Source organism: Falco punctatus, assembly GCF_963210335.1.
Source record: "Falco punctatus genome assembly, chromosome: 5".
NCBI classification, from domain to species: Eukaryota; Metazoa; Chordata; class Aves; order Falconiformes; family Falconidae; genus Falco; species Falco punctatus.
Genome location: NC_137584.1, coordinates 44,405,283 through 44,421,563, shown reverse-complemented (window position 1 = coordinate 44,421,563; position 16,281 = coordinate 44,405,283). Strand labels below are relative to the sequence as shown.

Here is a 16,281-nt window from a genome sequence, read left to right as displayed (position 1 = left end):
ACCTAAGCAAAGCCCATTTACTTCATATTCATGTAACGATTGTATCTAATAGGTTTGATTATAACACTGAGTTCTTTGGAATTAAGACACCTATTTAGAATTATTCAACAGTGCATTTGTGCAATTCTTTAAAGATCATTCACAATAATTCCCCAGTAGTGAGATTACACTTTGTTTTATAAAGCTTTATTTTATACACTAGTCAAAAAAACCCAGAATATTTGGAAACAGTTAACCATACACAGCATGACTTAGTAAGTGTCTAAGACAATGCATGGTTCTGGGATCTTAAGTGTTCTGGCAACTTGTACATGCTATTATAATGTATACTTTAAGATTAAAATTACTAGAAGAATAAGACTTTGTCTCAAACTATACTTTCACCACTCTTGGTAACTATGGTGCTCTCATTCTCTATTTTAGCAAGGCACAGGGTTGCCTGGAAAAATCAGTACTCTGTCCAAAGTTAACAGCAAATACATCTACTGAAGTGAATGAGTGACCTAGACTCCTTTCCACCCCTGCTCCTCTTTCTGGTAAGAGTACACACACTTCAACTGTGACAGGTTTTTCTAGGGCGATCACCACATTTAGAGAAAAAGGATAGTTTATAATTTCCACATTGTTTAACCAAAGATATCCATACCTCTAAGAGTAAACCAGCTTGCAACAGATTTGCACACAATCAGAATCACCTCCTTAGATATCTATTTTGAAGCATTAGTTAGAAGCCAATGTCCAGATTTGCAGCCTGAAACTAGACTTGAATTTTTTTATTGACACAAGTAGGCGCTACAGGTAAGAGAAGAGTCATTTAAGAGATTGGAGAAGGGAGAGGGAGAAAATTTGGTTTGTATACACCACCGCATCTCCTAATAGCCAGACAGTTGTTAAACTAGAGGCTGTAAATTGCATTTCTCTGTTTGATTTTATGCTGCATAAAGGAATACTGTCACTCCATTGGGGCAGAGAATTTTGCTGTCAGAGCTGTCTATTTTGTGCACAATAGTTTAGAATCACAGAAAGATTTGCGTTTGAAGGGGCCTTTAAAGACCATCAAGTCTAACATGCCTGCCGTGGGCAGGGACACCCTCCACTAGACCAGGTTGCTCAAAGCCCCATCCAGCCTGGCCTTGAACACTGCCAGGGATGGGGCATCCACAGCTGCTCTGGGCAACCTGTTCCAGTGCCTCACCACCCTCACAGCAAATAGTTGCTCCCACATATGCAATCTAAACCTATCCTCTTTCAGTTGAAAACCATTACTCCTATCCCTGCAGGCCCTGGTAAAAAGTTTATGCACTGTGATTCACAGTAACAACCTCAAAGGTGACTTGGAATCACTTGGTCCTCTATCCAAAAAACACAGTAATCTGCATTTATGTTATTCCTAACAAATTTGTTTATAACCTGCTCTTTAAAACCACGATGTTACTCCATAACCCACCAACAATCTATTTACTACTTTGTATGTAGTTACCTTACGTTAGAAGGTTTCACATGGATATTTAACTTACTGCTTTCTATTGCTACCCATTACTTAAAACTTACTGCTTCCTGCCATCTTCAGCAGTACAAGTCACAGATTATTCTGTGTTCTTGCTAATATCCTTTGAGCTCCCCAGGCAGTCCATTTCTGAAGCATGCTGCTCAGAAGCAGGCATAGTGTGCCAGTTGAGACTTTACGCATACTGGAAAGGAAGGGCTACTTTCCTAGAGGGAAGGACTACTTGTTATTTAGTATATAAAAGAGGACACACTTTTTGCAGAAGGTCAATCAACTGACTTTTAGAAGTCTAATCTAAAATGTCTCCCTAGCTTGCTTACAACACTGTTACTTGAGTCTCAAAACTGTTAGTCAAAGTTCACGTTGTTTTCAGCTGCTTTGATACACACAGGAGCTCTAACTGTGGAAGTCCAATTTGTCAAGGGGAGAAAAACTTCCAGTTAAAATTGAACAAGTTTTCCTGACATCTTGGTGCACATACACACACACTTTCTCTTATTCAACAATTCCTTTGGAGACACATTGCAAGCCTTCCATCCCTCTACATTTTAAATATGGGAAATCTGACATTCAGCAATGCAATATGCAAAGTGATAGAAAAGTCATCTCACTTTAGGTCACTGGTGTGTTCACTCAAGTATCTTGTGTTCTAACAGCCTGCAACTCAAACCCAATATAAACCAGTTTCAGTTATTTAACAAGTTATTAATTGGACTGTATTAATAAACCTGATCTTAAAACAAGACAGTGTGATGGTAAGGGGCAAAGCAATAATAATCCAATCCCTACCGTTCTCGGTTAAACTTGAGTGAATGAAGTATAGCAGGTCTCTTCTGACGTAAATTCCATAGGTGTAAGGTATCATCAGCCAAGGCACTCACAAGAGCTCCCTATGAGAAAGAAAGTTTTAGTCAACTTATTTTCATAACCCTAGTAACAGTACATTTCATCAGCATAGTGGAAATATTACATATCTGCTGCCAGGATGAAAAAGTATTTCTAAGCACGTGCATCAACACCACAGCACAGATAATTTCCAAGTACTAGTAACGACAGCTGATGTGATCCCATGTCATTCAGCTCAATCACATTTGATTCAGTGCTATAGTGAAGGGTGATGGGAAAGGAGAAGCTTTTTCCTGTGCACACAGTTCCCTCATGCCCACCTCCACAGGGAAATTAAGCAATGAACTCAACTGCTAATATTCATGTGCTGACAAAGCCAGTGAAGTTTGACCTCAATCCTCTGAGCTAAAGTTCCCCTACAAATCTGGCCCCAGCTAGCTCAAGACCAGCACTACTGTCAGATCTCAGCTGCTACACCCCTAGAAACACACTTGAAATTACTGAGGGATCATTGCTCAGATCATGTCTAAAACAGTAACTCTATCAATCTAAAATCAACTACTTACTAAAACTGCTAGTACTATTGAAAAAAGACTTTATTACCTCATGACATAACATTCAATGATATGAATAAATATTCCTAGGATAAAAGTTTTGCTTATAGCAAAAGAATACTCTAGAGAGAGAGATTTTCAGGAGTCAAACATTTTCTGAAATTAAAAAGTTAATTTGTAATTGTTGTGACTGCTTGCCATTGATGCTAAGAGCCACTTGTGTTACCTGATTTTGATGCTTGCTTAATGAGAAACTGAAGAAAACCCTCTATCTTCTCTGAATTATGGAATATGTACACCATTTTACCAACCTCATTAATCAGGAACTGAAGCTGGATTACTGCAGCTCCACTGTCATGTTGGCAGTAGCATTCAACTCCTGGACGACCAAAGCTAAAATTGGTACCGTTAAGGAATAATTGTTGCATGGAAAACAGAAAAGAAACCAACCACTAAACATCATAAACAACATTGTCATTATCACTAATTCAACTAAATAATCAACATTCAAACAGGTTAACATCCTGCTTCTAACTACTGCACTCAACCACATAGATCTAAGCGATGACCAGAAAAAAAAATTTATAAACAATATAAGTAACACAGAGAAGTTAAAAGGCCCATCATTATCCACATGGAATACAAAAGTTATGTGGAACTGCTTAACTTATCGTTAAGGGATTCTTCATCAATGAGAACACAACAGAATAATGAAGCGGTTTAGTATTGTTAAATATCAGAGCTAGTATACAGGCAAGTTAATCTAAATAAGCATCATAATCAAAAGACCACATTTCAAGTACTAAAGGAGCTTTCTCTCCTTTTTAAACACTTGTTACAGATGAAAGGAGAGCTGAATAATGCAAAGCATGTTAGAAAAAAAAGCCTGCTGTGACAGAGATAAAAAGATCAGTAGCCAAAATACGGAGTCAATAGGAAATTATGCAGCACAGATATCCCAGATCTGTTTCAAGACTTCCTTGATTCACACCAGCTATAAAATAGCAAAAGCTTGTTCATTTTGCCCTCTCACAAAAATCAGTCCTATACTTCCATAATAAATATCAAACTGAAGCAGCAGCAATACAGATTCTTTCAATTCCCCATACTCTGTTCATTTATTAGCTGCAAAGATTCTGTATTTCAAAATGTGGTTAGCCCCCTCCTTCCGATATTAAATTAAGAAAATTCTCCATCCTCTAGAAGACAGAGCAGAAACAACACAAGTCCAGATAAATTAAACAAAGCAGACAGTACTCCATCATTATATGTCCACGGTCTCTGGAGTTGCCAAAAAGCTGAACACCTCTCACTTCAAAAAGGCATCTTAGTTTTTGGAAGAAAGGAGATAATTCCAAGGATATATATGCAAAACAAGGAACATAACGTACAACTTGTTCTCTCAGTATACACTAGAAATTAATAAAACTTAAAGAGAGAGCTTAAAGCTGGGGGGTGGGGGCACAGAATCATCCCCATGATACCTTCCTACACAAACTCAAAATACTTTTAATGTAAAATGTTGCTTTTGTATTAACTGTGGACTGACTACACAAATTGCCAGACTGGGGAAAACATCCCTACAAGCAATACCAGAAGCTTCAGAGCAGATTTCCTTCAGCCTTGGCTCAAGCTTCAGCATTCACTTGAATTAATAACTCTTTGCAGAAACATACAAAAAAGCAGTTTCTTAAAGTGAAATTCAGATGTTTACAGGAACTGAATTTTAAAACTTGTTATTTATCTGCACAGACACAGGTTGTTTTCTACCAAAAGACTATTTCCTTAACTCCTCCCCTGATCACCAGCTTCCAACATAATTAAATGTAACTCTTGTTCGTTCACCCACTCAGACATTATCTGGAATTGAGGCTTTACAGCTACCTCACCTCAAAACAAGGGGAATGTGACCCAGAAAATTAAAAAAAATATGGATTCCTCAAGTTACTCCAATCTTCAGATTCTATCCCTCAAATATTTTCTTTAGGCACTTCTGATGCAAGTATTTCTGGAAGCACTGTTATACTTTATCAGCAGAAGTTTCAGTATTAAGAATACTTGACGGTTTCTTTAAGAAAACAAAAAAAATCCTTTTGCATTTTCCACACCTCAATCGGTTCTCTCTCCAGAAATCCTTAAGTACACAGTACTGGGCATAAGTTTACACAAGTTTAAACATTCAGAGCAAGTGGTTGGGGTTTTTTTTTTTTGACAAATTAGCAGAAGCCTCACATGCAGATCTGAAAAAAAAAAAAAAGAGAGTTTGGCCTCTTTTACGGTGCTTACAGTTATCAATATAATAAAAATAGTCCTTGCAGCTAGCCCCCTTTAGTTCCTTTACCCAAGAACTGTGTCATCACTTCTTCACCTAGTAGCTAAAATTATTCATCTCAAATTAATATCATCCTCCTAACCAGCATTAATCTTCTTTTCTAAAGCAATGCAAAGCCTCCCAGTTTTGCAGCGTATGCCAAGTCGAAAAAGCATGTCACTTAAATACTGAGTGTAGAAGGATAATGATACATGCCCCTTTCAGTACATATTAAGCATTTCTCAACCACACAAAACAGGCAGCATCCCAGAGAAGGCAGTTTTAAGTTCTATAGTTGCATATATGTGCCTAAGGCAAGAAAGCTCACTGTACTAAGTAGTGCCACATAGTAGTTCTCAAAACAGGCAAACATTATAATGAATAATGACAAGATAAGCAAAGCATTTTAATTTTGTAGGCAGGAAAAACTCTCTAAGACCTCGGGTAGCTCTAGAGGAAACAGTCTGCTGTGAGCAGTTTTCTAATCAAAGACCCATCCTTCCTCCTTCACTTCCAAGCATTTCTTCCTACTATTCTTGCTTCATCCCCTATTCCAAATACTAACCAATTAGATGAATTAATAGCTTTTCAGCTGTACCTTTGAATGTTGCTGCTGTGTCCCCCACTGCCATTAGGAAATTAACCCTGGAAAACACTAGTATTTTGTTGTCTTGACTGCATGTTTTTTGAAAAAGCAAGTTACAGACAAAAGCTATGGCTTTTTCTAACTGCTAGAAGTGCAGGTCATACATAAGAAAAGCACAGTATCATGCTAATTTAATATTGCATAGTGAAAATGATTTCACTTTGATTTGTGAGAGAAGGCAACAGTTGCAAAAGGTACTTTTCTTCTAAACAAGGTTCACACCTAAGGTTACACTTTTTTTTTCCCCAGGCAGAATTAAAGCATTTTGTTAGTAATATCCTAGTTCTCTCTACAAAATACTATTTTTAAAAATTACTATTATTTATAGCTTATTTACATAGGAGCAACTCAGTGCACATCTGCCCTTAGAAGTCACATTTTGAAAGCGAAAACTAATTCCAGAACATTTATGAAAGCTTCAGGAGAGCAGTCCTTTTTTTAAATTCTTAAGTTTAAGTTACTCTAAGTAGACCTAGGGAATATTGGGTTCTTTACCTGTGCTTGACCCATGTGTAGCTATAAATTCAATCCCTAGCATAAGTCAGTTATGTATACAGAGTCACGTTTATATTGTAAATCACCTTCCAAACTATCACCACACAGATACTTGCATCTTCACATCATTACACTGCTATAAAGTTTTGATAGTACAGCACAAGATATGGACCATGTTCCTGTATCAGATTTGCCACTGTTACAATATCTCAAGATTTTTAAGACAAATCTGAAACTGTAGTACGTTTTAAAATGCATTCCTAGATGTTTCTCAAATCTGTAGCTGTAACACCTCAGAGTATTTAAACATTTTACAGTTTTGACAAAAACCCAGAATTCCAACTAGAGGACAACACATATCACTGATCTGAATTACATACAAAACACTAAGGGCAGTAGATAACTCACAATATTCTTACGTACACCAGTCTGTTGTGTATAGTTCTTCAGGACTGCATATTATACCTGTATATTTTACTACAGTTATTGCTACGTAGCAGTTTTCCACTTTACTTAATCAGACCCTGAATTATTTTTATAGGCAGCAAAACCATCACTTCACAGACACTTTTGTATGGACTTCGATTGTGGTCCACAAGAATTACTATAACTTAGAAAAAAACCCCACATAATGGTGGTGAGATTTCCAAGTATCATTTTTATATATAAAGATTAAAAGTTTGTCTGGTATTACTCACCATTGCCAAGTCTGGATATAATCAAACAACAGATAAAAGCCGAAAACTTACTTTACATCAGGTTACAGAGTACCATAAAGTCCTACCTGGTGATACATCTAAGCAGGACTAAAGCAGTAAGAGAACAGCTTCACACAACTTTCCTGTTTCTCAATCTTACCTACACCTTGACCTCATCAGTAACTATTACCTGCACATACAAAAGCATGATGTCTCAAAGAAACAATCTCATAAAGAACTATCTATCAAGACACACAGCTATTTAGCAAGAGAGTTATTTTAAAAGTCCAAAAGTACTAGTCAACACTGCCTCCAAAACTAACTTTGACCTTTCATGTTCATGTATTACCAAATAGGATAAAATAAAAATCCACAAAATACTTTGGGGAGAGTATTAGACTTTGCACCAATCCTGATACGGTACCATATCACTGTTTTCCAACAACTTCAGGATTATAGTTTCCTTGTAAAGCTTTAGGCCTGCATAGCATCTTGAGTTTGTATCACTGGGCTAATCAGGTCTTTTATTCCTCCCCATGTCTCAGTATTTACGTTTGCAAAAGTATACATTAATATTTGTTAACACTTCAGATCCACTTTCCTATATGTAAATAACAGCACCAAGCAAAAACAAACTAGGGTTTTAAAACCCTGAGATTGAAGTTCATCAGATGGAAATACTATCAAATCACTGGTAACAATTTACTGTGGGAATTCCAGCTGGACTATCGTGATGCACTCTCCTGCCAGCTAAGGAGGGCGAGAAGGCAAGAAAACTGACAGTAAGGAAATACAATAAGGAAAAGGAAGACATCAGATATTGACAGTCAGAAGACACTGGCTGCAACTTTCACGTGAATATAGCACTTGCAAATGAGCTAATTCTAAATACAGTCTGACCTCATTACTTGGACAGAAAAAAAAAATATCAACATTACATATTATACTTTGAAACCAAATCAAGTGTCCCTAGAGTAAAGAGCTACACCTTCCAGGCAATTAAGAAAAAAAATAACAAATCTACATTCAGCTTTTCTGTTAGTCATAAGGATGAGAATGCAAGGCACCTCAGAGGTGAAGAGGATAGGATCTCAGTCCTGAAAAGTTACCGAAAGGTTTCTCCCAAAGGTCTTCCTTTCTGATAGAGAAGGTTGGAGGGAAAGATAGGAAGATAAATTGGAAGAGATCATTTATGTGCCAGAATATTGGCAAATGCATTGTTTTTCTCATTTTCCAGGAATCTTAACATTACACAAAGTTCCCAAATACTTTTGAGAGCACAGTAGTATTGACTGTGCAGTGTTTTCTTTTTTAAATAACAATGAAGGCTAAGAAGCTGCATTCAGATACTATGTTTGCCCAAAAAAGTATCTGAGATTCATTATCATGAAATTATTTAGTACCATTGGAGTTCAGCAGTTTTTACATCTCCTGACACTCATAAGAGTTCGTGCTTTCCTAAGGAAGGGGGCAGCACATAATTTGTCCTTTTCCTGTTGTGGGGGCAGGGAAGGGGATAACAATAGGTAGGTTATTTAAACAGTTGCTGTTAGAACTTACTACAATTATCTTATTAGCATAACAGCTTACAGCAAACTGCTCCTGCTGTTCCCTACTGCAGCTTTAGAAATTCCAGTGGAAACTACACAACTGCCGGAAAGTTGAATTTCTCAACTTTCAGACTAGCTACCAATAACATTAGTTACTGCATAAATGTAAGTATGCATAAATAAAGTATTCACTTTGTCTATAAAACAATGCTCAGCTCCTTTAAGTATCAGAAGCCAACTGATTCAAAATTAACATAAAAAAATCTTAGATTGATAGGGTGAAAAAGGTCTATTCTGAGAAATACCGAAGTATATAGATATCAGTTAAAGTTCATTAACTAATTTATGTATACAGTAAGTTGCAGCAATTTTAAAGCACAAAACCACTTTTTTTTTTCATAAATTAGTATGAGTTATGCATTTTAAAATTAAGCACTTATTCAACTATTTTGCATAGAAACTGGTAAGAAAGGAATGGATAGTGAGCAGTATTAATATCTGATCCATTTTCTAATGATAATAGCTAGCAAAGTATATCTTAAATATCAAAGTTGCTTACACAAACATGCACAAATACAGTATGTCCCAGACAGCTTCAGAAAGTGCCAGAATATTTTTTGTAAAGGCTGTATTTGGTAGAATTTTCTCATAGCTGCCAGTGAGAGGCAATCGTTCATTAGAACAAGATGTAATTAAGTAGTACAAATGCAAACAGGATTAGAAATCTGTGTTTTAAAATCAAACAAGAAACAAAATTGTTTTTAATGATAAGTTTCTATATGCACAATTCACAGACAGCGAAGCATGCTGTTAAATGAAGAGGTAAAAACATCAATTTAGACTGAACAACATAGTATTTTCAAAACACTAACAAGGCTGCAGGCTTTCCTTGATTTTACTCACTTTGTTTTCTGATCCAGGTTCTACTACTTTTAGACTAAAAGCTGTATTTCAGTACTAACACTGCAAAAAGGTGACTAATCGGCACTTTTTTGGGTGGGATGGAAGGGAAGGAGAATGGTATAATACAAGGCGAAAGAGTTGGAAATTGCTACTAATACATCAACGTAACAGTTCCTCTGACTACAGAAGATGCAGATTTTTTTTTAATGACTATACAGAAGAGTAAACCCAGGAAATTATGTATTTTGAAAGATCTTAATCAAAATTCAGAGGCAAAAATCTTTGTATTCTGTTGCATGCTTCCAATCCCGCTCATCTGTCATTCATTTAAACCAGTTCAATTTTAATGTCAAATTTTAACATGTTATTACAGATATCCTACCTCATACATCCTTCTGGTAGCACATACTGTACCATAGTATTAATAATTAACCAGGCTTTTCCTCTCATGTCCATAGCTTCTTAGCCAAGACTAAGGGCATGGACATTCTATGCTCCTAGAACTGAGGAACACTTGGAGTAAGAATGACAACTCATCCCAGAATCCAAATATTTTGTTCAGACATTGCCCACAGCAGCATTAACAAATGCAATGTTCTGAACTAGATGTTAAGTGAATTTATATATGGTTTCATAAATTAAACTAAATAGGTAAAGAACTATACATAGTATCTAATAAGAAGGACAATTTAACATTTTCAAAGAACATAGCCAATCCTTGCCCAATCAATTTTTGTCCATCAACACTGGTTTCTGACTGAAAAGTAATTCTTTGTGTGGTCAGAAGTCTTTCTTCATTCACAGAGCATGATCTAAAATACCTCCCTTAATTCTTGCCTGCTAGTCCTCTTCAGTTATTTTCAAGTCACTGACTACTGGATAGTCACAACAGAAAACACTAACCGTAATCACCAGTCATTCCATCTCAACTTTGTTCAAATACAAGCCCATACTTCAACCCCCTCCCTGCAAACTGAGTGGCAGCCTAGCCTGCTGAGTCCCAGTTTCACTTATATCTCATTAACCCCTTACATCATTTAGGAGATACATAAATATCCCCAGATAAAAAGAACTTTACATCATTTTGGGGTTATGTAGAATAAGACCACAGGCACTACTAAGACTTACATAAGCTACACTGTTTCTCCCCTCTCCGGTCCTCTGCTATCACTCAGTTAATATTTCTCTCCTTTTACAGAACTTGTTATTCTCACATCATCTCTCCTTTTGGCACCAATGTCTTATTTCTCAAATTAACTATTAACCCCTTTTAACTCTTTTCTTATCCCAAACCAAACCAGTTTTTTTGCCCCATTCTTCACCTTTGCCATTCAATTTATCACTCTTCATATACCCATGTTTGTTTACTTGCTTTGAGAAAAACTGCAATAAAAAGCAGGCGACTAAAGCAGAACTAAAACCACTATCAACAGAATGCTAGAAGGTCTGGATGAGGAAAAGCTCTTAAGGACAACCTTAAGTTAAAGTTGGTTACATGTATGAATTTCTCCCTCAGATTTTGCTGTGGTCTATCTCTCAGCACTGATATTAGCTCTTCCCCCTGGACATAATCTGTCAGCACTTAACTTGTGGATAAGGCTTAAATCCACCCTTCTGTTTTACACACCATTTTGCTTTGCATCTATGATCGAAATAACCTCCTCTTCCAAACAACCTTTGGAGAAAGTTTAGTTATCACTAGGAGTTTTATCAATAGTGATGCAGGCATTTTTTTCTTATTCATTTTTTTTTGCTTATGAAGCCTTTTGCAGTATTTACCAGCAAAGTCACTTGCTGAAGTGTTAAGGGGGTCACAGGTTAAAATGCCAACACTTCCATCATGTAGACAAAAAGTAGAAACTTAGATGCCAAATCAGGGTGGTAAACACAAGTTTACCTCTCTGTCTCTACCAACTTGACAATCTGTCCACAAATTTGTGGTGGTCACAAGCTGCAAGATCTTCCAAATAGCCAAAGCGATGTTCACAAGCAGTACTGCTGCTGTTGCCTTTTAAATGTTTCAGCTAGCAGTGCCTAAATCTTAATTCAAACATAATACAACAAATAAGCCTCAGAAGAGTTTCCCTGAAGTCTGCTCAAAGGTATAAATAGAGAGACATCTTAAATCTTCTCCACTGAAAATGACACAGGATTTTTAAATTAGATTCAAACATATATAAGCTACCAGTAACTGGTCTCACATCACTACTCTAAGTATTTTGCAATATATTTTTTCTAAGAACAATGTGTTCAAATTTATTTTAAGCCTCCTCAGGTTCCACTGTGGCATAATTTTTAGTTTTGCAAGTCACCAAAGAAACTGAAAAACTTACTATTTCACTATTAAAGTTGTAGCGACTATTTTATAGGTTTGCTCAAAATTACCACCGCAAATGAAAAACTTAAGGTACAATTTCAGCAATTCAGTAGATGGCAGTCTTCCACCAAAATCAAGAGGAAACAATGTCCGCACATAAACAAGGGGTAACTTGGAGCTGGAATTCTTATTTTTAATATGCAAAACCATTTCCTACTCAGTGTTTCTTGAATTTTTTGTACTTTTCATAGAACTTGGAAAAATAGTTTATTACATGCCAAGATATTACAACGACTACTATGTTTTGTTGAAATATTTTGTAGTAAAATAGCTGCATATCAGTGTTGCATGAAGTGGTGTTTTTCTGGCTTGTGTTTACCAGAAATCCAACTTGAGAAGGACTACTAAAAGGTTGACATTGTCCCTAGAAGTTGCTTACAATTATTTGATCTCTTCAAAAGTATTATGGTCATTTATTTTTAGAAGTTTATGCCTATATCAGCATCACTAGTAAATGCTTTGCATTACTCAGCTTAAATGTTATTTAAAAGTAGTGTCAACAGATAAAAGGTCATAGAAAAACCTAAATTAAGTTGTCAGATAAAAAGAACTGACATTAAAAACACAAGTCTTCAATATTGTTATAATATGAGGCATAACATTAAAAATAACACTACCCATTCCATCTTAACTCTTTTTAAAGTTATTGCAGATATCACCTTGGATCCTGTAGGTTTATCTTTCTCATCGTACTAGAAGACCTCATATGGGTCCTTTCTTTGGCCCCAAGAAATGCACCTCTCAACAGTGCTAAAGAGTTCCCTTGAGAGTACAAACACAGAGCTACTGTTTTGTAAAGGCTGTGGATGTGAGAAACAAGTAGCCTATTAACACTGGTAAGGGGATAATTCAGACAGTGTTAGATTTCCAAGTACCCACAGTCCAGTTCAAGACTGCAATAGGATGGAAAACAGATCTTCAACAGTAAAACACAGTCCAAGGCAGTTCCCTTATGCACCTTCCCCGAGTTTTTCTAGTAGGCACTTCACTAGATGTAGGGAAGGTATCACCTTGCAAAACAGTTTCTGTGAGATTTTTGATACTTTAGAGAAACTGCTCATCTTTTGGCCTCGTGTACTTCCAATTCCTGTTAAATACTTCAGGCCATGCTCATCTGCCCTGCTTTTACAAGAACGTTTGTCTTACTTGTTTGTCATTTGCTAGCAATTTCTGAGCCTGAAGAGCTATTTTGATCAACTTTGACAGAAGGGAAGAAGTCTTGCAGATAATACTTTGCCATAAATTTTATGTGAATAGGTAGCTAAGAGGGAAGAAACCCAGCTTAGGCCCATATCCCAATCAAAAGGAGAAAGGTGGCACTGTTACCTCAAAATCCTAAAATAGGGGCTCTGTATAAAATGCTGCAATCACAGGAAACATTTTGGAAGTTGCAACATGCAGGAAATTATACAAGCTAAAACCATATGATACCAGGTTTCACAGATAAAATGCCTGTTTCTTTCCTCTAGGTAAGAGTATCCAAAATAATGAATATCCATATATTACAACTCACTTCCTGTAACTGAAACTGTTCCAGTTCCAAGGGAAGAGGAAACCCCATTCTTCTCATATGATGGCTTGAGGGAAGTGTTACATACAGCAAACCACACTTTGAGCCCTCCAAAAATGCAGAGCTATACCTGCTTATGCTGCTCAGCACTTCCAAGGTTCCTCCCTTTAGCTTAACTGAAATAGCTAGCAATAATTCTGCAAGAATGATAGTCTTAAATGCACACACTGAAATTTAATAGTTTGACCTGATTTATTAGGAGCAGGGAAAGGGTTAGGGGGTGAAAAAAGCTGAGCAGTTGTCTACACTTCCTCCACAGTCAAGGGAAGGCTGCAGAAGAGTAGAAGTTTTCCTCTGCAGTGCTGCCATCTTTTCCTTCACTACCACCCTGCTCCCCAAATGCCATGAGAAGACATTCACATTTCCACTGTTCCTCCTCCTTTTCTTAAATGGTAAAATGGCGGCAAGGTAAAGAGCAAGTCTGCACAAAGGTGTGCTTGAAGAGAAATATCACCCCATTCCTCAGAAAATTACTACCTTCAAAATCACAGCTGTTAAAATACAAGACTAAGGAAGTTTGAAATTTTGAATTTTTTAAGCAATTTGGTTCCTATTGGAATCCTCAGTAACTTAATTATACATGAGTCATTCCAAGAAAGCAAAATGGCTGCTGCTTAGGTAAAAGTATTTAAAGACCTAGCAATCATACACCTTCCAAATAAAGTAACCTCTACCATCATCACTAGTCACACTACTACCCCCACAAGTAATTTTTTTTTAAAGACATACACAAAAAAAATATCAAGCCCTCACTGTTTGAAGTAGACCACAGTCCAGAACTTCACTGAGGTTTTAGTGTCAAAGCCCGAAGTCACAGATGTCAAATAGACAGGGTGTCCCACCTTCTCTAGGGAAATTTCCAGCTGTGACAAACAGTGCTTCAGAAATGCCATAACATGAAAATATCCAGGGGTTCAGACAAAAAAAAAAAGTATCGTCTGTAACAGAACTCCTTATCCAACCTCAAGATGGTTTCTAAGCAGCAAATCCAGATCATTAAAATTAACATGGTACTGTGGCCTATTCAGTTCAGACCTGCTTTAAGTCAGGAGAACCTGCACTGACACAGTATAATTCACTGCTTAAAATGTTTTGATGAACACATTTGTTTTAATGTTCTGAGTGTCAGACAGCTTTTTCTACTCTGCAATAGAGAAAATGAAATTAGTTTTGAAAATTCAGTTCTGGAGCCTTCCATCAAAAAACACAAGAGGAAACGAGCAATGTAACTCTCAGCCAGCTACTGCAACTCATTGGAGTTGTAGCACGTGAAAGTTGTATGTGCTCTATCTACATGGTGAGGACTAAGAAACACAGGAGGCTCAGATATAAGCTAGAGTAGTAATCATTTAAATTGGTATTTGTCAGACTCACCTGTGATGTTCCTCAAACATTTACATGGGGAAAAAAGACAAACACACAGGGGAAAACTTGTTTCAAAGATTTAGCTACGAAAGTTTGAAGAAAATAAATCCCATCTTTACAAGGTAGCATTGTTTATTTCTTCTTTGAAATGTTAGCATAACAGAATTGCAATCAAACAGCAACAAATAATCCCATTGTGTATTTACAGTGGTCATTAGCTCTGTGTGAATTAAAAACAATAAGAAAAACATGACTTCCTGATGGTAAAGAATTCCACCAGAGCTAAATTCAAGTCACATATGTATTAAGAAAAAAGCTAAGGTCATTTCCTCTTACAAATCTCAAAAGAGAATCTTTACTGGCCAACTGAATGCAGATTCACTTTAATTCTTTGAAGTGTTACAAGTCTGGCAGTGTTTTGCTTGCAAAGTATCCCAACTTCTTTTGCTATAAAGGACTATAAAAAAACCTGATTGATACACTATCACTGCAACCTGAAGGCTGATAACTCCTCATTTTTCCCCATGAATGCCCCGTTTCCAACTTCAGCTTCCAGGAAAGGCTGAAAGTAGTAGGCCATTTAACCAAGAGTCACCTACAAATCCCCACACACATTCCAAGTCTGCCCTAACCTCTAAACTTGGCGAGTCCCCAGCAAACAGGTAGTCTTTAAATTCACTGTGCGGTAACATGGCTATAGAGTCAGGGGAAAAAAAAAAAAAAAAAACCCAACCAAAACACTTCAACAAAATCAAGTCTTATCTGTGCTCACAAGCCATATACATACACAAATTTGATCCTCTTGAAGCAGAGGGAAAAGAGGACAGAGTTAAATCGCTTGCCCAAGACCACCCAAGATGGCCTCCTCCAGGATGGATATATTCTTGAAACTATACATGGATGAAAGCTACAATTAAATACCAGAAGCAGCATTGTACCAAAGCATGCCTAAAAACTGTAAAATAGTATTTTTTAAGAATCACTCCATGAGAAAAAGAAATTGGTCATGTATGGACACTGAAAATTAGGTATGTTTAAGATAAAGAGACTAACTAGGTTTTTTAAAGACAAGCAGAGATTTCAATTAATCAGTAACTTCCAATAATTCAAAATAGCAACTACAAAAGGAAAAAAATTTCTTCATATAATCATCTCAAATACAAGTGAAAAGAGGAACATTAACTACTGTCTGGTTGTACAAAGCCAGGATAAAGTCTGTTTTATTAAAACCCGTCATGATAGACTGATACATGCATTCCAGTCAAACATCAGCAAAAATAGTATGCTGAATGGCATTTATTAGTAGTCCTTTAAAAAAAAAGGCAACCAGAGAACTAACACACCAAACAATAGCTGTGACCAGCACTGAGCTACTATGGTACTTTCAACTACTAAATATTTGTAGTAGTTCTTTAGGAGACTAAAATAATATATCTATAATGATTCAGTATCACTCATA

The 16,281-nt window shown here is 36.6% G+C and overlaps 1 protein-coding gene across 11 annotated transcripts in view; it reads right to left on the bottom strand.

Annotated features, from left to right (window-relative positions):
* The window catches only part of STXBP5 (syntaxin binding protein 5), a 112,473-nt gene that overhangs the window by 74,938 nt on the left and 21,254 nt on the right, over positions 1 to 16,281 (bottom strand). For 10 of the 11 annotated variants that reach the window (XM_080388244.1, XM_080388241.1, XM_080388247.1 and 7 more), the window contains exons 4-5: positions 3,219 to 3,300; positions 2,297 to 2,397 (exon numbers count right to left, since the gene is read on the bottom strand). In XM_080388244.1, coding sequence (XP_080244370.1) covers positions 2,297 to 2,397; positions 3,219 to 3,300 — 183 coding nt within the window. Of the gene's footprint in view, positions 1 to 2,296; positions 2,398 to 3,218; positions 3,301 to 16,281 lie in introns of those variants that run through there. The other variant, XM_080388243.1, reaches the window with a different exon arrangement.